We start from the raw sequence: 21,213 nt of genomic DNA on the forward strand, positions 1-21,213 counted from the left end.
CGGATTAAATTAAACAAAAAAAGGTAATAAACGATGCCTAAGATCGCATGTTTATCGCATTTGCCGATGGCTTTGCCGACAAGGGTCTGAGTCATTAACTCCTTTACCGGCAGTTAAATTGTCTTATTCATTTCATAATAGGTAATAGGCACTAGTACATTTTAAGTACCCTTCAAACCTTCAAGAAAAGAGTGTACTCCCATCTTAAAGGCCGGAAACGCACTTACAACCCCTATGGTGTTGCAGGTGTCTATGGGCGGCGGTAATCGCTTACCATCAGATGATCCGTCTGCTCGTTTGCCTCCTCAACCATAAAAAAAGTAAGTAAAAATGATATCGAGAATTACCGGTAGAGTACGAGTATGATACCTTCATGCGAGCGAATTGATGACGTTTAGCAACACAAGGCCGGGAAATCCTATTCTGGCCGCGGTTTTTACATTCATTTTGATTAAAAACAAATATAACCTAAACTTTATGTGACCTGTTGCTCACGTCCACTTTATAGAGGTGAGCCTGTAATGTTACTTATACAACATTTAATTACGGTCGACTCGTCTCGCCGCGCCCGAAATGTGATAATATTATTCCGCTATATAATGATCATAACTTTAATACGTCCGCCAACGTTTGAGAAAATGCATATTACGTGCGTGCGGTTGTATGTATATCAATATCGCGACGATATCGATTATCAACGTATCGTATTCGCATAGCATACTTCAACTAACAAGGAAAGGTACCCAACTGTCCGGTTCCGATTTGATTTATATTTATATATGTTATAGAGTAGTCTAAAATAACGGACACGTAATTTGTTTTAGCTGCCCAAACTAAACCTATTGGGAGAAATTGTCCTCCAAAGTACTAAAAAGCGGCCAAGTGCGAGTCGGACTCGCCCATGAAGGGTTCCGTACCATTTATGACGTATTAAAAAAAAACTACTTACTAGATCTCGTTCAACATTTTACCACTTTCGACACATATTTTACCACTTTGGTAGTGTCTCTCGCGCAAACTATTCAGTTTAGAAAAAAATGATATTAGAAACCTAAATATCATTTTTGAAGACCTATCCATAGACACGTATTTGATGAAAAAAAAAAAATATTTTTATTTTATGACTTATTAAAAAAACTACTTACTAGATCTCGTTCAAACCAATTTTCGGTGGAAGTTTGCATCGTAATGTAAATCATATTTATTTTTTAGATTTTTCATTCTGTTATTTTAGAAGTTACAGGGGGGGGACACATTTTTTCACTTTGGATGTGTCTCTAGTGCAAACTATTCACTTTAGAAAAAAAAAATATTAGGAACCTAAATATCATTTTTGAAGAGCTATCCATAGATACCCCACACGTATGGGTTTGATGAAAATATATATTTTTTTTTAAATTTCATGACGTATTAAAAAAACTACGTTACTAGATCTCGTTCAAACCAATTTCGGTGGAAGTTTACATGGCAATGTATATCATATATTTTTTTTAGATTTTTCATTCTGTTATTTTAGAAGTTACGGGGGGGGGGGGACACATTTTACCACTTTGGAAGTGTCTCTCGCGCAAACTATTCATTTTAGAAAAAAATGATATTAGAAACCTCAATATCATTTTTGAAGACCTATCCATAGATACCCCACACGTATGGGTTTGATGAAAAAAGATTTTTTGAGTTTCAGTTCTAAGTATGGGGAACCCCCAAAATTTATTGTTTTTTTTTCTATTTTTGTGTGAAAATCTTAATGCGGTTCATAGAATACATCCACTTACTAAGTTTGAACAGTACAGCTCTTATAGTTTCGGAAAAAAGTGGCTGTGACAGAATCGGACAGACAGACGGACATGACGAATCTATAAGGGTTCCGTTTTTTGCCATTTGGCTACGGAACCCTAAAAAAGTTACTAAATCTTCTAACTCCTATAGAAAGTGATGCTCGAGCAACTTGCTAGTTAATGGCTGGTTTGAGTATATGTTTTCTTTATGAAACAACCGGGAGAGAGATAAGAAGGACTTGGATATCAAAAATCCCAATATTCCTTCCCTAACAAAAATCGAAATACGAAACATACATGATAGTTAAAATAGCTATACGCCGAGCAGAACGATTAGAAAATTAAACAAAACAGTCGAGGCAAACTGTTAAAGGGTCATTACATGGACAATTAGCAAGCCTCTACTCTAGTTAGAGCTAGCCTGTTTGCAATGCTACTTGTTAACAATATTCACTTCCGTTCGTTGGCACATTGCACGCAGGAAATAGTAAGGTTTTAAGTTTTCTACTTTAACCATTGTTTTGCAATTTGCCATAGTTTGGCTAAACGGTGGACATGAAAAGTGTTGGATGATTCCTTCTACTATTATAAATACAAAAGTGTGTAATATTAGATGCCTTTTTCCTCAATCACGCCTAAACAGCTCAATGGACTACAGCACCCGGCGATAAATCTTGCACATCGGTCAAGAGACAATTGGAGACGACGAGAGAGAAAGAGATAACGCTCTACGAAGCCGAAATTCCGATATATACCACTCCACTATTGCAGACCGCCTGTTGTTTACCTCTACTTCTGATGCTGTTTTCTATCGGTATTGCTTTTTATTGTGGTGTGTAATAAGCCGGGTCCACACGCGCGAGGCAATTTCCTCACGCACAAACCGGTCAGTGTACACGTGCCTCGGCCAAGGCGGCGTATGTGTTTCCCTCGCCCGAGCGCGCCGCCTACACTGGCCGGTTTGTGTGTGAGGAAATTGCCACGCGTGTATGCTCGCTCTATGTGTTACCCGGCTATAAAGAGTATTTGTATAATTTGTATTGTAACCAATCCAAACATCCATCCAATCCATCAGGAACAAATATTTGTGATAAACACACAAATAAATGCGGCATTTGAGCTCGGGCGAGGAACACGACCCGGATTTTACCTATTTTTATTACTTAAATGTTATATTTCTAACTAAATTAACACATTTAATGCCAAGAACACGTATATGTGTTTATTTTGAACTGGAGATGGGGCGCCCGGCACCGAAAGTGTTAATGTGCTTAACTTCCAAAAAAATTTTACACACACAAATAAATGCGGCATTTATTTGTGTGTTTATCACAATAAATGCCCTTACCAAAGCCTTACCAGGATTCGAATCAGGGACATCCTGCTTCATAGGCAGGCAAGGAGGCGGTAGGGCAGTTAATTGTTTGAAAGAATATAAGGGAAAAACTCACGTTTTCTTCTAACATATTTCTTTGATTAGCACTCCAGGAAGGATTAGGCGAATACACGTCAGTAGTTGCAGAACCAAAATCACAGAGTTTCATTGTACCTAAAAAATGAATAGTAATTATAGGAGTGAAACAAAGTTAAATAAATTAATTAAAAAAAAACACAAAACCGGAATTTCACTGTGGCCTTTTGAAAAGTATAGGTACATACACTTACAAAAAAAAAAACTATTATTACCTTCATTAGATATTAAGAAATTTTCTAGCTTGAGATCACGATGAGCAATTGGAGGAACCTGTGCGTGCATGTGTTGCACTGCCTTGCATGTCTGGTAGAACACCCTGAGGATAGTAGGCAACGGGAAGGCCTGCCCTCGATTCTGAAGAGCCTCCATCAAGCTGCCCCCGCTGCACAGGTCCGTCAACAACAAATACTCTCCCATTCCATGCGAGGTCTTTGACTTATCAATAAATGAAGCGGCTATATATTTAATAACATTGGGATGACCCGATAACTTTTTTAATATACTAATTTCTTGGATTATATTTTTGTTTGCCTGCTCATCAGCCGCCATGAGCCTCTTTAGAGCATATTCAGTGCCGGATGACACGTCTTGGGCGACAAACACAAACGCAAAACCACCTGCAAGCAAAAGGCATTAAGGATAACTATGAATAAACAATAGATGAGTGTAAATTTTATATGCTTGAAAGATCAATACAATATTTGTATGAACACCTATAATTGTCATTGCCCCATTTAAGACATGTGTTGAGATATTCAAATACTACTACTATAGGTTCGTTTTTTTAGCAATAGAAAGAAGGTAAGTAAGCGATTTTGACGTGTCTTTTTATTGAAAAACACTTGAAAAATAAGTCACGGCAAATATGTAACAATTACAAATCATATACGATCATTTACAATCTTTTGCTATCATAAGCAATAGTTACTGATTTTTAAAAAGCGTTTTTCAATAAAAAGACATGTCAAGATTGTTTACCTTTTTTGTAATGCTAAAAAAAACGAACTATAAAACTTCTGGTGACTCAAAAGATCTCTTTTTGAAAAAATCAAGAAGAGATTGCTCTCATAACCCTCACGTCGAATGATGGTCCTTATGACACTTCATTTTTAGGGTTCCGTAGTCAACTAGGAACCCTTATAGTTTCGCCATGTCCGTCTGTCTGTCTGTCTGTCTGTCTGTCTGTCTGTCTGTCTGTCTGTCTGTCCGAGGCTTTGCTCCGTGGTCGTTAGTGCTAGTTATATAGAGTAGCCGTCACGTAAAATGTTTCTAAAAATTTTTTGGAAGTTAAGCACATTAACACTTTCGGTGCCGGGCGCCCCATCGCCAGTTCAAAATAAACACATATACGTGTTCTTGGCATTAAATGTGTTAATTTAGTTAGAAATATAACATTTAAGTAATAAAAATAGGTAAAATCCGGGTCGTGTTCCTCGCCCGAGCTCGCCGCCTCGGCCGAGGCACGTCTACACTGGTCGTATTGTGCGTGAGGAAATTGCCTCGCGCGTATGCTCGCTCTGTGTAGACCCGGCTAACATATATTTTCTATAAGTAATTTTATTAATTCAGTCCAAAAAAACAAACTTGAAGGAAACGTCATGTGGACCATCATTCGACACATGAGCTGAGCATCGATATAGCTATGAAAACATGTGTCTACACACTAAATAAGATAATTTCAAGTCTACTAGAAGATTTCCAAAGTATATCCCACAGACCAAAACCTACAAGCCCTTGCTTTTTGCTTGTTAAGAACCAAAGTCCTGGCTGCGGGTCTTGGTTAAAATAGAGTATTCAACTATACACAATTTCCAATTTAATTAAAAACTTTTAATGTTTATTTCAAAGTAAAAGTAGCACATAGTTCAAATCTAGCCATGAGTAATAAGTGTGAACTTATTAGGGTTCTGTAACTTCCATACCCAAAAGGTTAAAACGGGACCCTATTACTAAGACTCCACTTTCCATCTGTCTGTCACCAGGCTGTATCTCATGAACCGTGACAGCAAGACAGTTGAAATTTTCAGAGATGATGTATTTCTGTTGCTGCCTTAAGAACAAATACTAAAAAACAAATGTAATAAATATTTCAGTGGGCCTCCCATGTGATTTTTTTGCCGTTTTTTACGTATTGGTATGGAACCCTTCATGACATTTATTTTCAATTCCTAATGTAAACATTTAACCCAGGGGTTCCCAAAGTGTGCGCCGCGGCGCCCTGGTGCGCCGTAGAAAGTAAAGAGGGGCGCCGTGAGTTCTATCATTATCCGAAACCACAAATATTCGCGGGTACCTATTTGAGCGCTCGCATCGGTAAATAATATAGCGTCGTGTCACTCTTTTCGACCGTGATTTTAAATTTACAAGGGCGCCGTTGCAAAATACTAAACTTGTAACTGCGCCGCATGTTGAAAAAGATTGGGAACCCCTGATTTAACCTTTTGAACGCCAGACGACAAAGGAACATGCCGTGCCCTGGACGCTGGCTATCACGATTATTTAAGCGAAATTGAACTTTACAGAGTCCCACGTTAGTCGCTATTGCATTGGCGAAACTGTCGGCTGTAGCCGTCGTTGGCGTCCTTGGCAAGTCATTCAGATGTCAGCCATAGCCGACGGTGGCGGACAAAGGGTTAAATTGAACACATTTACTGCCAGACAAAAAACGGCGCACTACCCCAGAAACCGGTGGTCTATAGCTGCATACAAAACAACCCGCCCAGCGGGTTGTCCGGCATCTGAAAAAAGTTCACGAGCGCCCACCAGGTGGGTTCCTGGCAGTGAATGTGTTAAGTAATCTCTTTATTTGACACTTTCAATAACAAAACACTTGACCACTGGAATGTTGAATTTACCATAAGCATAAACTTAAAAAACTCATCTTCATTAATCAGTGATAAGGTTTAGCAAGTTGACATAAAAATGGCTTTGATGGTTAGAGATGTTAAAATAATGCAATAGAATCTGCTTGTATGTGTTGCTGCCATAAGTAGTGAGGTATGTATAATTATATAGCTTATTATTAATTTAATTTCAAAAATTAGCCTTACAACCAAGAAATTGAGACTAAGTATAAGGTTAACTGCTCCAATCCTGACCTAATATTAGACTGATGTTAGAGTCGATTATTATTATTATGATTGAATTAGGTATTATTTAAAAAAATCAGGTAAATTAATAAATGTTCCTTTTGACAGAAAGTTCAAATTTCATTGACAGATTTAAGTGGATTGGATCCTTTTCCCTAAATTACATGCAATTTACAAGTGCCCATGTTTTCACCCTAAAATATCGTTCAGGCTCATTATTATTACAACACATTTTAGTGTTACACTTTCATCAGACAGTGACAATATTTCAATGCTTTACATACATGTTATACAATCATATTGGGTTCTAGTTGAATACCATCAATTATATTTATGTCAGATTTTAGATGTAGACAAAAATATTCTTAAATTAGGTAAACACATTGTAACACAAGATCGCAAAATATGATCATTTTATCCATAGCTGCATGAAACTTATCAAATTATCACTGCTTATCTTTCTAACGTAGAATCCAAAGTCAATGTTACTACTATCAATAGTCATTTTAGTTAAAAAATATGTATCAAATTGGCTATTGTTGTTATACTTAATACATGTGACATTTTACATTCTAAATAAGGTCTATTTTATGTAGTTTTCACCATTAACCCGAATAACCAAAATTCCATAGTTTATCTTACAGTGGCCTAATGAGGACGATATCACAATTACTCTAAATATTAAGGTATTAAACGAACAATAAAAAAATGCCAGACAAAGCCCATCCGCCCCCACTGCGCGGTGACGTTTTAAGAGATTAACGATTTGGATCCTTGTTATCATGGAGAAAGTTATAAAAATTATGTCTAAATAGCGTATTCATGCCTTGTGTAAAGAAATTTAAAGGGTTTACCTTCTGCAATCACTTTTTTGACTCTCAGTTTCATATTCCCAATTTCAACAAATTGACCCACGAAATCATTGTCGCTTCCACCATTAGCACCACTAGAGCTAAAGTAGCCCATGGCTGACTTAAACACGCTCATTTTTAGTTATTGAACAGTTTTATTAGGCGAAATAAAGAATAAATAGAATCTTTAATCAGCACCCTCTACATGGGTCCATTTTACAATGCCAGAACCAATTTGACGAAATTGGCAGATTGGTTTCGTTGGCACTGGCAGAAGATTGCAATGTTGCCAAAACCTATAATTTACCCATAAAATGTTGTTTCTGTTCACTGCATAAACTGAATGAGACTCCTGTGTTTCGTCACCTCAGGTAAACGAGAAGAGTACTATGGTTATGAATTTAATCCAAAGCGGAAACTATATTTACTCTCTAAACATGAATTTATTAGAATCTAGAGAAGAATGGAATGGAATGAATTCGCAGAAGCAGAAATGTCGGGATTTTAAGCTTAGTCTAGGCAACATTATGCATCTCATAGACAATTTGTTTTTTAATTTATTGTTCGATGCATAAAGCGTGCATTGCACATCCGGATCGGGTAACCACGAACAGTTCATAAATTCGAGTAACTAACTCTGTCTCTCTACGCCTTAATTGGAGGAAAAAAGAAAGATGACTTCGACGCACGGGGCTGGCACTCCTGTTTCCAAAAATTGAGACAGATGGCAGATGACGAAATTTCAATTCTCGATGTGCGGTGTTCCGTTTTGTTTACATTCGATTCGGTCTTGACCAGACCACGGCTATAACCGCGAAAAATCGAAGTTCGTCAATTGCGGGCACTTTAACTCTAATTACGTCTTAGCGAGAGTGAAAGAGAAAGATCCCGCAACTTGCGAATTTCGATTTTCGCGGTAGGTCTCCACGACCTTGGTGCGGTGTTGCTATAAGTTAGAGCGAGAAAGAGATATTATGACCGCACCAAGGTCACTGTCCGGTGCGATAGCTGTTAAGGCATACACACGAGTACACGACACAGGCCGTCATTATTATGTCTATGGTATACCTATTTCTTTTGGCTTCATTATTTTCCTTGCAATATACTGGAACACGTCTTGCTAAATTATACGTTATATTATTGCAATAAAGTTGATATTTTGTAATTTTTTAAAAATGTAATCAAAGAGTTTGACAATCGAACGAAGCGAAACCAATAAACCAATCAAATATCAAATGAAAAAGAGAAAAGTTATTGAAAGGTTGATGTTCTAGTTTTGTTGTTTGTTGCTATTGACTTGAATTGCAGTATTACGATTTAGTTCCAAATCCGTATAATCAATAAATTCGGGCCGATGTGTGCTGAATCATTTGAGAATTCTCAGAATGGGATTTGAAATAAAAAGGTTTCAAGGTGACGTTGATGAGGAGCTGATTTGTCCTATTTGCTCAGGGGTTCTCGAGGATCCTTTGCAGGTGAGATAGTTTGTTTTCATGAGAATTCTGTTATTGAGTATATTGTATGCCTTTAGTGTAGAGAAGTTGTACATGTATGTTGTGCATGTTTACTGCAGGCACCAGCCTGCGAGCACGCGTTTTGTCGCGCGTGTATCACAGAGTGGATCAGCCGCCAGCCGACGTGCCCGGTGGACCGCCAGGCGGTCACCGCCAGCCAGTTGCGACCAGTTCCGCGAATACTACGTAACCTGCTGTCCAGGTGAGTATTTCGTAACTTATTACATGATTGACCTTACCTGTGCCATTCTTGGACTAGGTTGCTAGTACCTACCACCTACGGACTTGTGTACTATTAGCATGTAACACTGCAAAATGTATTCCTATTATTATTATCAAGCAGTTCAGAATAGTGTTTGCTATGAATGTTATTAAAAAGAAATTAAATATATGTACTGAAAAATATAAACATAATTATGCTTTTTTATTTGGACTTTATTGCCTGAAATTAGAATTGTACAAATAATGGACTTAAACTGACTAATGGACTGCGAATCTGCCAAATATATAAATTCATATGAATGGCTATAAATCTACTGTTTTAAGCAGCAACAGATGTAAACTAACTATTTACTGTAAATAATATGTCCATGTTAATGGCAGAATGAGACAGATGACAGAATGCCCAGCTTGTATCTATAAGTAGGTCTTGAGAGAAATGTTATAAATATAACTCTATGTATATGTAATTTTCTTTTTGTTACAAATAAACAAAAAATAAAAAGTGACTTGGTCAAGAGCATTCTATTTACGTAAGTTTTTAATGCAATATTTTTATTCATTGTCAGGTTGTGCACAAGCTGCGACAATGCTCCTCATGGTTGCAACTCTGTGTTAAAGCTGGACTCCCTGGCATCCCACTTAGTTGAATGTGAGTATTGTACATTTCATATCCTCCAGGGGTGGCGCTAATTGTCACTAACACACTTAATGTTATGGAATGTCAATCATTAATGCTAGCAGCAGCTGTTGGAACTCCATAAGATTTTTCGTAGGAAAGTTGACAAAATCAGGGCAGCACCAGTTACTTATTCAGTTTGATGAAATTTAAATTGTTTTCAATTAGAACAGAGTTGCATTTCTGCAAACAAAACAAAATAAACTCTATTTCCTACACTATAGGTTTAAACATTAGCAAGTTTTGGATAGTTCATTGGGCCTTAGGAGAGTTTATGCTAGCATAAACTTGGAGTATTTAACAACCGGAGTCACCTTTCAGAGCTTACTCCTCTGTCAAAAACCTCTGCCAATGGTTATATACATGAAATGACTATTTGTATGTTACATACAAATAGCTATACATTTGACGTGCCCCTCCACTGCAAAAATCGGTAGGCTGTTGTGTACAGAAATTTACAGACAAGGTGTCTCCAGTTGTTAAATCCTCCAGGAGCATAAAGATACAATTTAGAGATTTTGTTAATAATAGATAACTAAGAATGTTGTATCTCGTTTTTGAGAACTCAATTATTGTTGTTAGTAATAGTAACTCACTGAGTACAACCACTTCTAGAAATCATTTCAAAAGTGTATATTAACTTAAGAGTAACCTGGATATCATTGTGATATCACTATACATTCCATAATTTAACATTGGAAATCTTTGATACAGTGTAATATTGTGTTTTGTGTTACATGTGTATTAAGTTATTAATTAAATAAATAAATAAATATTATAGGACATTATTACACAAATTGACTAAGTCCCACAGTAAGCTCAATAAGGCTTGTGTTGAGGGTACTTAGACAATGATATATATAATATATAAATATTTATAAGAACTTAAATACATAGAAAACAGCCATGACTCAGGAACAAATATCCATGCTCATCACACGAATAAATGCCCTTACCAGGATTTGAACCCGGGACCATCAGCTTCGTAGGCAGGGTCACTAGGCCAAACCGGTCATCAAATTAATTAGTCACAGTTTGCCACATTATTGTAACAAGGAAGGTTCTTGTTGGGTTAGTGGCTTGTTGATTTACATTCCATTACTTTTTTTATTTTTCTGGGAACGAAGTATGTGCAAAACAAAATTTTTAGTTGTAAACGATAATCAGTATGTGATATCATATAATGCAATATTGTCGGGGATAGTGCAATACCGCGCAACAAACAAAGTCGTAAGAGTTAGAAATTAAAACAAAGTACAAAGTAATTGGACCTTACTGCATTTGTTAGTTACGCGGTATTGCACTATCCCCGACGATATGCAGTATTTTAACTTATTTTTTAATTCACTTTGTTGTGTAAGTGCACTTTAAACACACTAGATTTTTAGGGTTCCATACCCAAAAGGTAAAACGGGATCCTATTACTAAGACTCCACTGTCCGTCCATCTGTCCGTCTGTCACCAGGCTGTATCTCAAGAACAGTTGTAATTTTCACAGATGATGTATTTCTGTTGGTGCTATAAAAACAAATACTAAAAAGTGCAGAACCCTCGGTGGGTAAGTGCGACTCGCACTTGTCCGGTTTTTTTTTAGTGGTTTGCTGTGTCATATGAATAATTTATTTTTATATGAGACACCTAATTAGTCTTGAATTATGTATCAACTTCTTAATGAGACATTCCATTATGGCAATAATTAAAGTTACAGTAGTAATTACTTTTAAATAGATTTTGGCAGCTGATAACAATTATAAAATAATCTTGTTAATTGACAGATCCATTGAGGTATGCCCTGGGTTAATGTTGAGCCACATGTGGTAGGTAGGAGTAGGTGTTTACTGTTATATTGTATCATGAAGTCCTCTAGATTAACTTATTTAGTAAAGCGTTTTCACCTTCTCATACTTTTGAGTCGTGCGGATCCGTATTTATAGAGAAGGGGGAACGTACATACCTATATACTATTTTCATTTATTTAACCTGGGAGTTTTAGCAATGCACTAAGCCACCTCTGTATTAAAAAATATAACATGTCTGTATCTGCATAAATTTAATAATCTTTGTAATGTAATGTATGATTATGACACTGATACTTTCCAGGTGAATACAACCCTAAACGACCAATGCCATGCGAGGCCGGCTGTGGCCTCGTGATACCGAAGGACGAGCTGCAGGAGCACAACTGCGTGCGCGAGCTGCGAGCACTCATCGCCACGCAGCAGGGCAAACTCACCGACTTCCAGCAGGAGTTAGCAGAGCAAAGACTGGTCATCAATGAGCATAAGAGGGAACTCGCGCTTTTGAAGGTTAGTGATAGTGAGTAGGTGATTTACACTTAGGTAGGGTTCTACTCAACCAGTTCAAAGTCAATTGTTAGGTTAGGTTAGGTTAGGTTAGGTTAGGTTAGGTTAGTCAATTGTTAGGTAGTCCAAAGTTGTTAGGCACATTATAAGCTGCAGGCTAACTTCTATCAGCCGATTGCGCGCTGTTGTATCTTTATCGTTGTTGTATGTTTCTCTAATGTAAACGAAATTAATAGTAACATTATTTTATTATAGCAGGAAAAGTGTATTTTTATTCGTACAAAATTTCCCCGGACTGCGTAACTTCATTGTTAGATTTATAGAATAGGTTTTTGTCTATTTTGCGTCACGGCCTTCAATTGTTCCCGTGGGATTGGAAAGCCCCCACGAAATTACGTTATACTAGGCTCTATCGGACTTCCTTCCTGTAGCCCTAATGAATCGCCCACGACATCGCGTGTCGGTAGCAGTGAGTGACAAGTGATAATGCGTAGAAAGTAAAATGATATAAGCTCGATTGCACCAAACCGTGTGTCAATGCTAAGAGTCCGCAACAAGATCGGTTTCTCATACAAACGTAGCCATCATTCATCATCATTCATTCATCACATCACAAAACATATTCAGTCATTTTAAAACGACTAGCTAATAGATTGCTCTGAAACTTTGTACTTATTACAATAGGATAAGGTATATACTCCTGTAATTAGTTTCAGATACCATAGTAAAAAAAAAATAGTGAATTTAAGTTTTTCATACAAAACTTACTTTTGCTCTATTGCATTTGTTTTATAAGCGGGAGCTAAATAAACATTACAGGCTTCATTATACCTCATGTAATTGTATGTGCAAAGTTTCATTACAATTCCACACGTAGTTTTAAAAATGAGAATCAAACTACGCTTGTATGGGAAGGTGAAATTTGGCCAAGCTTGTTGCGGACTCGGATTTTTTTTACGTATGGGTCGGACCCGAGGCTTCCATGAGCCATGGCAATATGCCGGGACAACGCTAGGAAGAAGAGAAAATGGTAAGTTTCGTAGTTCACTGTCGTTGATCAGTCCGTTAATTGTTGTTGGTGCAACTGGCCCTTAACCTGTCACTCTTGCTTATTGTATTGAGAAATAAGTAAGCTTAGATTAGAACTCAATAATGATTAAGCTTCAATCTCATTACAAAAGCTTTCGTAAAGCTCTCTGAAAACTTAATTTTACCTAATGGGTTTTTATCCATGTATGGATAAACAGTATAAGCTTACTTATTTTTCTATGGATTGTATGTTATGGCGCCTAAAAGCAAGTACTATAGAGCCGTCATAACGGGAGAGGTCTTGTTCCCGACCAAAGCTTGACAGGCAGCCAAGAAACGGACTAAGTTAAGGTTGAATTACGGGGGTAGTATTTGGTTTATTGTCAGCAATATTAAAACTTATTTTTAATTTCGTCGCATTGTGTAGGTATGCTTTGTCCTTCACAGGCGCACTCTTGTAGCAACTCTATGGTATACTTGCTTTTCGTAGCGGGCCGTAATCGTCTTATGTTCCTGATTAAAACGCCGCATCCTAATAGTTTGTCGGTTGCAGGAGTTCATGCGCGCGATGCGCGTGTCGAACCCGGCGATGCGAGTGCTGGCGGACCAGATGGAGCAGGAGGAGGTGCTGCGCTGGGCCAACTCGCTGGCGCGCGCGCGCGTCACGCGCTGGGGCGGCATGATCTCCACGCCCGACGACGTGCTGCAGGTACAAATATCTCAGTTCTGCAATGGAATTCGACTTGGTGCCTATAGAATTAAATAATGTAGATTTAAATATCTATTTAATAGCCCAACTCTCATGTTTGTTGATTTTGGGTCCATTTTCACGCATGGTCCTTTGTCCACGCTATTAAGTGATACTTAACCTCTCGTGTGCTCCCATGTTTTTTTTTCAAATAGTTTCCTCGTACGTGGGTCGCTTTCCATACGAGCGTTTAAAATAAATCGTACAATTAATACAATTTTGGGGCCAGAAAATGCCGCACGTATTAAAACATTGATGATGTTTCCAGATGATGATAAAGCGCAGCCTGTCGGAGTCGGGCTGCCCGCCGCACATCATCGACGAGCTCATGGAGAACTGCCACGAGCGCCGCTGGCCGCCCGGCCTGTCCTCACTCGAAACCCGACAAAATAATAGAAGGTCATTTTAACCTTGTAGCTATATTACTAAAGTCGCTTTTTTTCTTCTCTGAGTCATGGATAGCTCAGCTTATGGAGATCTGCCACTAGCGCTTCTGGCACCCCGGTCTGTCCTCGTTGGAGGCTCGACAATAGAAGGTACCGTCTGGCTATGACACTAAAGTCGCTTTTTGGTTGACCCTAGGCTATGGACTATTATTTGAGCCCTTAAATCGATCAACGTTATGTGCGTTAACATGAAGCTTTTGTTTTACAAGGGGGCAAAGCAAACGAAAAACTCCGAGTGGTTCGAAAAGGGAGTCTTGAGCGTTGCGAGGGTTTGAAGGTACGAGGGTTAAACGACCTTTGCTCCCAGAAGAGTAAACACAAAAATTTCATCTCACCAAAGTGAGGAAAATCAAACAAATCAAATTCATATCAATATTTATTATTAAATATTTAGACTTAATCCAATGGTTTCCTGCGAACATCAACAGTAGGATAATAAAATAAAACCTAAAATGAATACTTTATATATTCAGATTGTACGAGAAATACGTGTGCAAGCGTGTGCCCGGCAAGCAGGCCGTGCTGGTGCTGCAGTGCGACAACACGCACGTGGACGAGCACATGATGATCGAGCCCGGCCTCGTCATGATCTTCGCGCACGGCATCGAGTAGCGGGCGCGCCGCCGGCCGCTGCGACGGCGCACGCAGGCTCGGTGGGGTACCAACTCCAATACGCCCTCTAATAAGTGCCATCTGCGAAGCTGCCTACTGTGTCTGTGTACTGTACTGTGCTGGTGACGACGCACGGGGAGATAGCGGTGGGGCCAATGATATTATAACTATAATTATAGTTATAGTTCATAAAAGGTGCGATATTGACGTGCCTTTTTATTGAAAAACACTTGAAAATTAAGTCGCGGCAGATATGTAACAATTATAAATCATATACGATCATTTACATTCTTTTGCTTTCATAAGTTACTGATTTTTAGAAAGCGTTTTTCAATAAAAAATCATGTCAAGATTGTTTACTTACCTTTTTTCTAATGCTAAAAAAACGAACTAGTAATATCATTGAGTGGGGCGCGTCTTCGTAGATGTTACTATCTACGTATATACGGTACTGGTGGGGCTGAATAACCCGCTTGCTTCGGATTCGTATGACCTTTTTATTACACGATGTAAAATGAACTTATCTCAAAAAGGGTCGATGGAAATGAAGTTCTGTGGACGCCTTGCCATTAATAGACTGTGCCCACTTTATAGTGTACGTGATCCACATTCGCGGCGTTCGCGGTAATTCTAGTTATAATTATAACTAAGCCGTTCTCAGTTTTGGAGCGCGACACTCGCTCTAACCAGTGTTGGCCGGACGTTATCTAGAATTGAAAATATTAAAAATTAAAACGTAAACGGTAATCGTCCGTAACACTGGTTCCAACTGTGGTGCGAACATAAGGGGGCAAAACTAGTGATGTTTCGATGTTCATGTAACATCCCATCAGTTCTAGAGGTATTTTAAACTCATCGGTCGAAGTACACAAGTCTCTCTCACTGCTCTAACCTAAATTTAATAGTTATAACTTTATAACATTACTGAACAATGAGAGCGAAGCAACCATTTGGGTATTAAAATCCACATATAATTCCGACTGAGTGTGAAATCATCCGAACAAGAATAGAGTTTATTATTTAAAAATTTTGGGCATTATTGCGAGCCTTACATTCTGCTTTTAAAGCGGAAAAAGATAATCCCCGCGAAATTGTCTTTGATTCTCCAAATTTCGAACTTAAATATCAGATAAAATCTTTCAGGTTTGGTCGAGTTTTCCTTATGAATATGGATAGAAGAAATTTTGTGTTAACGGAACCATGTTTAATTAGCACAGAGTTTATATGATTTTTTAACGCTGATAACTGATTAGCATAGACAATGATTGTAATATTTACAAAAGTTGCAAAGTATTGTTTATAAGTGAGAAATTTTAATTAAGAGTGGTGACATTCCTAAATTAATTTGTATTTTATTTTGTGAGTTGCCTTATGTTTTTATATACAATTGCCAGTTAAATATTATTTGAATAAGGATTTTTACAAATATCAGTGATTGTGTGCTGTGTTATGTTTATTATAGTGCGTAATGCTTATAATACTGCAGGTCTATAAATATCATTTTCTCAGAATTATATTTATGGTCATGTATACTTTTTGTTTTCCACAAAATCACTTGAAGTATGAAGTTTTTATTTTTATTTTAGTCCATAATATTGTTTTCGTATTTTGGATTTAATTGGCAACAAATACAATAATAATTTTCGTAAATTTGTTTAGGTTAATGAGTTTAGCATTAAATATAATCGATAAATTTTTAGACTTGACGTTGTTTTATTGTACACCACCCATTCCTACTAATATTATAAATGTAAAAAACTCTGTCTGTTACCCCTTCGCGCTTAAACCACTGTACCGATTGAGCCGAGGAAGTACAGTATTGTTTTAATACTCATAGTTTATTGATAATGTAAATTACAGGTCAGGATTACATGACTAATGTAAATTACAGGTAGAGTTAATATACAAGATTCATAACTTTCAGAAATAAATTCAATTAACAAGTCAATTATTACGACATTATTACTATTATTATTATTTATTTAATTGCATATATTTTGAGGTCAAGTATTTCCTCGACACTATAAAACGGCCGCTCAATAAGCCAATTTTTGAGTTTAGCCTTGACACTCGTCAGGCTAGGCGCATCAGTTATGGATGCTGGTAAGTTATTGTAAACAGCGGGGCCCATGACGTGTATAGATTTAGCCCGGGTGCCGTTCAATTTTAATACAAACTTTTAGCATAATTTCATTTAACAACTATTGAATCTCTTAATAAACATTATGTATAAAAACAAAACACATAAAGTTGTTAGTCATCCTAATTAAATGACAGAATGCTATATCATAAAAATATTTTTCATAACAGTCCTTAGGAATAATTTTACTTGTTATAGCATACATTTCGTATTACATATACTTAATTAAAATGTAGTACAACAATAATCACGTGACATAATGTTCTATGATAAACTTGTTGTCAATCAAATTATTAAATTGAAGACGTGACTGGATGAACGTGCTATGGTACAAAAACATAACTTTGGGTAAATCGCAGTAAAAGATTAATCTGCTGTAAAAAATGTTTAACAATGGATAAGATAATGCATTTTTTGTTAAAATGCAAGATATACACTGATAGACAAATAAATATTTTAAAATTATACACATTACTATATTTTTTTTCACGAAGGTGTTATATACCAATTTTGTACGCTAATGAAGATTCACGTTCAAAATTCATTGATGAAGTAAATCAATTCAGTGCATGAAGGTGTCAATTGGCCAAGTATTTTTTTATCGTCTTGTTTTCGTTTAAGAATCCGGAATTCCATTACCTCGAAACTTGTTTTCGAAATAGTCATATACATATTTAAAGTTCAATAAAAAATACTGTTAACAGTAGTGATGGGTAGGACATCAATTTAAAATGAGTTTGTATGAGTACCTCATTCTCTAAAATGAGGTGTTACAATGTCTTACTTCAAATGAGGAGAGGTACTAGCACTTTAGCAGCATCGACTATTCCATCAACTCCAACGGCAGCAAACCATATTTAATGTAAATACATATTTAGGCATTGCTAAACTTCCTTTTAAATATTTACTTGGAGTGCAATTCTGGAGGTTTAAAACAGAACTTTAACAACAGAAGACATACATTTAAGAATCAAACTAAGGAGTTAAAGTACATACATCCTATTGCAACTTAATTTGATGCTTTTATGCAACTTGTTCTAATTTAGCAGTTTATTATTTTTATTGTTAGATTGTTCAGTATCAATCCTTGCTACTTGATATCATTTTAAGTTTAACATTCATATATTGAAATAAATACTAACCATAAACAACCAAACAAACAATTAACAAACTAAGGAGAACAAATCCAATATTTTTTGTACCATTATTATATAGAAATTACTAACTTACCACCTCATAATTTATCAGTAATAATAGCATTGTAATATGATAACAAACGAAAGCCTCAATAACGTTCGCGCGGTAATGCCACCGGCGTGTAATATACACTTGATTTTTGTATGCAAAAGACACAAAGAAAGACCCACAGGAATATTTTATCGCGAAAACAATGTTAATATATTGTTATTTTGGTATAATTATAAGAATGGTCACTGATCACTATTTATAAAACACAACTAAAGATTACGAACAACTTTTTAGAGTTTCTCGTACTATAAATATGTCAAAATCATAAATGATCGAAATACTATACGAAGCACGTTAACAAAAAGTATTACAAATTCAAATCGTTAAAATGTACATGTTTATTTCACCTATACAAATTATATTTACTTTTTTATTAATAAACTAATGTAAAATATCATATTTTGTGTACGCCACTATATTATATTTCAATAATTTAAATAATATTTTGGTCTCTTAAACGATAATTGTTTCTAAACTAGCTTCGTAAATGCCCAGTGAGACTTGGTTGGCATTTCAATCGCTTATCAAGTAACCATTTCACTGTCCAGTCTAATTGATTCAGATTATACATGACACCAGCAATATGAGTCTTGAGGTCAGGTTATACTGGTATGCGCGTTAGTACAATAATAGCTAACAAATATGGAGGCCTACCGCGAACCACGAAGTTTTGCGTTGCTGTCGCACTTACGTATGAAATTACAAGTGCGACAGAGAGAAAAAACTTTCTTCGGTAGGTTTTTGATGACTTAGATTTTTCGCTTTTGACAAGTAACTTAGCAATGCTAGGATCAAAATGGCGTAATATGTATGTAAGCTTGCGGACGCTTACGCTTGTTTTCTTTCGTGTTTCATTTTTAACGTATTTTCGATGAGGTGTTATTGAAGCACGGCGCGTGTCTGTCTCACTCCCTCTTTCGGTAAATCTAATTCATTGTTTCATTTTTGAGGGGATGTCACAGTGAGGCGAGTGAATGGTACAAACACAACGCATTTCTCGGTGGACCTTTTGTCCTTGCAATAAGGTTTGTAATTGGGCAGTTGATAGTGTGAGCGATGAATGCGATGACGTCAATGACTCATTTCTTCATTTGAATGTCGGCGAGCACCGAGCGCCTCGCGACTCTCTTGCGAGTTGTGAGGAACGCGAGTGAGTTTGAAAGGCTGAGAGTTTTTTTTTAAATTTGAAGTGTTTGAATGGTTTGAGCGGTAAGAGCTGTGTGTGATGCGCGCGAGTAAATGAGTAAAATTAATTGAGGAGTGATGTATGACATTTATGCGGTGTGAAGTTCTGCGACAATTTAACTAAATGAGTGGTACAAATGAGGTGCCTCACGAGTGAGCAACTCAACACTAGTTAACAGGAGAATAACCGCGTCTCACTACTGACGCTTTTATATTATGTGAAAATAAATAGGTACACCTCGTCATGGATGAAGATCATATGAAGATGCTATGATTCAAATACAAACATGACACGTTCTTGCATGTCAACGCAGTAAAATTGGAAGAACATGCTTAACATTTTCATCCGTGAAGAGTTTTACTTTTATGTGTAAGTACATAACACTTTCATCAATTGGGTTTAAAAGGCTTTTATGGCCTAAAGACATGAAATCTGAAATGATGAAGCTATTCACAATAGATTCAAATCCATATTTATTGCATAAAAACAAAGTCTGAATAATGAGACATGTTCAACCACTCACGTCTTCAATTATACGACAATCTACCTAGGTACCTGTAGGTATGACGACGAGCGAAGCGAGGAGGAGTGTTAGGTAGAACTGTGACCATATGGGCAGAACCATATGTCTCGCAAATGGTATTTTTGCTTGTCCATTTTCACTAGGCGTTTAACATTATGATGTTGGTTTTCATGAATAAATAAAAAACGTTCTGAGTATAAAATTGTATACAAAGTGAACATTATACTGGTTGCCTGTTATGAAAATACATTATTATGCTACGAAACTATTATTACTTTCGAAATTATGCAATTCGTTTTTATTTTATTTATTTTTATACCAAATCATCATTTCTGAATTTCAAAATTATGCAATTGAAGTTATGCAACATGAAATTTCGCAAAATGTTATTATTAAAAACATTACACACCCATTTAGCCGTTTTGGCTAGACTGCGTGGCACTGCCGCTAATTTGTGTCCAAAGCGAGTTAAACGGCGCTTTTTTCACCCCGTTTTGTGGTGTGTGTGTAATATTTTACCACGTAGGTAGGTAGGTAGGGGCACCTCGTTGGCCGTCACTATCTATTCGATGTTGAGAGTCTGTGACAAGATAATAAGTTTATTGGCAGCGTAGATTTGTTAATACAATGGTACTACTCAATAGTAGGTATTTATTATTTGATTCTACATATGATACGGTAATGAGTTGTTTACAGATTCTTAACTTACAAAGGATTATGCTAAATCAATAATCTCCTATTATTATCTCTCAAAGTAGCTAGTCAGTTTTCATTATTCACTAATCCTTTGATGATAATACCTGTAAATTGGCATTATCTGAGTATTAAAGACGTGAATACGATAGTTAATCATTGAATCTATCTAATTGCGTAGCGGAAACTATCATGTGTGGTCTATTTCTGTTTTATACCTCCCCCCCCCCTACAAGCCACTTCGTCCGCATACAAGTCTTCAAGAACTTTCAACCCTATTTACAATACTTAGGGGTTGAATTTCCAAAAATCCTTTCTTAATGGAGCTTTACAACACTGAAGAATAAATTATAGGTCTCCTTGAACGCAGCGTTACTTTTTACAAGCTTAAGTTGCCCTGTGCCCTGTTCTTTAGTTAGTGTCAAAACTTGGAAGCTCAATTTGACCCACTTCTTGATATCCGATTGAGCTGAAAATTTACATACATGACTATGTAAGTCAGGTGACAATGCACTATCTGATGATGGAGACAGGAGGTGGCCATTACGAACTCTGTGATGAAACTGCGCGACCTAATTGTGTTTGGGGTTTTTAGAATGGTCTCGTAATGTAGTTGCCCGGGGTAAGAAAAGTACAGTCAACAACAAAAGCTTGATTGATAAATACTAGACACCAAGATAA

General features: G+C 36.8%; 2 protein-coding genes across 6 annotated transcripts in view; one reads left to right on the forward strand and one right to left on the reverse strand.

Annotated features, from left to right (window-relative positions):
* Window positions 1-7,622, reverse strand: part of LOC133519746 (cyclin-G-associated kinase) — a 38,145-nt gene extending 30,523 nt beyond the window's left edge. For 2 of the 5 annotated variants that reach the window (XM_061853822.1, XM_061853821.1), the window contains exons 1-3: window positions 7,196-7,621; window positions 3,465-3,869; window positions 3,230-3,327 (exon numbers count right to left, since the gene is read on the reverse strand). In XM_061853822.1, the coding sequence (XP_061709806.1) occupies window positions 3,230-3,327; window positions 3,465-3,869; window positions 7,196-7,328 (636 nt within the window). In that variant the 5' untranslated portion in view covers window positions 7,329-7,621. Of the gene's footprint in view, window positions 1-2,565; window positions 2,836-3,229; window positions 3,328-3,464; window positions 3,870-7,195 lie in introns of those variants that run through there. The other 3 variants (XM_061853820.1, XM_061853823.1, XM_061853825.1) reach the window with 3 other exon arrangements.
* A 771-nt stretch (window positions 7,623-8,393) lies between these two features.
* On the forward strand, window positions 8,394-16,443 carry LOC133519749 (E3 ubiquitin-protein ligase NRDP1). Its single transcript, XM_061853828.1, has 7 exons — window positions 8,394-8,667; window positions 8,766-8,908; window positions 9,495-9,577; window positions 11,705-11,910; window positions 13,490-13,645; window positions 13,953-14,083; window positions 14,604-16,443. The coding sequence occupies exons 1-7, from the start codon at window positions 8,578-8,580 to the stop codon at window positions 14,740-14,742; spliced, it is 948 nt and encodes a 315-aa protein (XP_061709812.1). The 5' UTR covers window positions 8,394-8,577; the 3' UTR covers window positions 14,743-16,443.
* The last annotated feature ends 4,770 nt before the right edge of the window (window positions 16,444-21,213 follow it).

The sequence above is a fragment of the Cydia pomonella genome, chromosome 7 (assembly GCF_033807575.1).
Source record: "Cydia pomonella isolate Wapato2018A chromosome 7, ilCydPomo1, whole genome shotgun sequence".
NCBI lineage: Eukaryota > Metazoa > Arthropoda > Insecta > Lepidoptera > Tortricidae > Cydia > Cydia pomonella.

Bases quoted from the DNA above. Each gene is read 5' to 3' on its own strand.
- LOC133519749 (XM_061853828.1), top strand. From the start codon at position 8,578: ATGGGATTTGAAATAAAAAGGTTTCAAGGTGACGTTGATGAGGAGCTG. The intron at 8,668-8,765 runs GTGAGATAGTTT...TGTTTACTGCAG, and splicing joins TTCTCGAGGATCCTTTGCAG to GCACCAGCCTGCGAGCACGC. The intron at 8,909-9,494 runs GTGAGTATTTCG...ATTCATTGTCAG, and splicing joins CTACGTAACCTGCTGTCCAG to GTTGTGCACAAGCTGCGACA.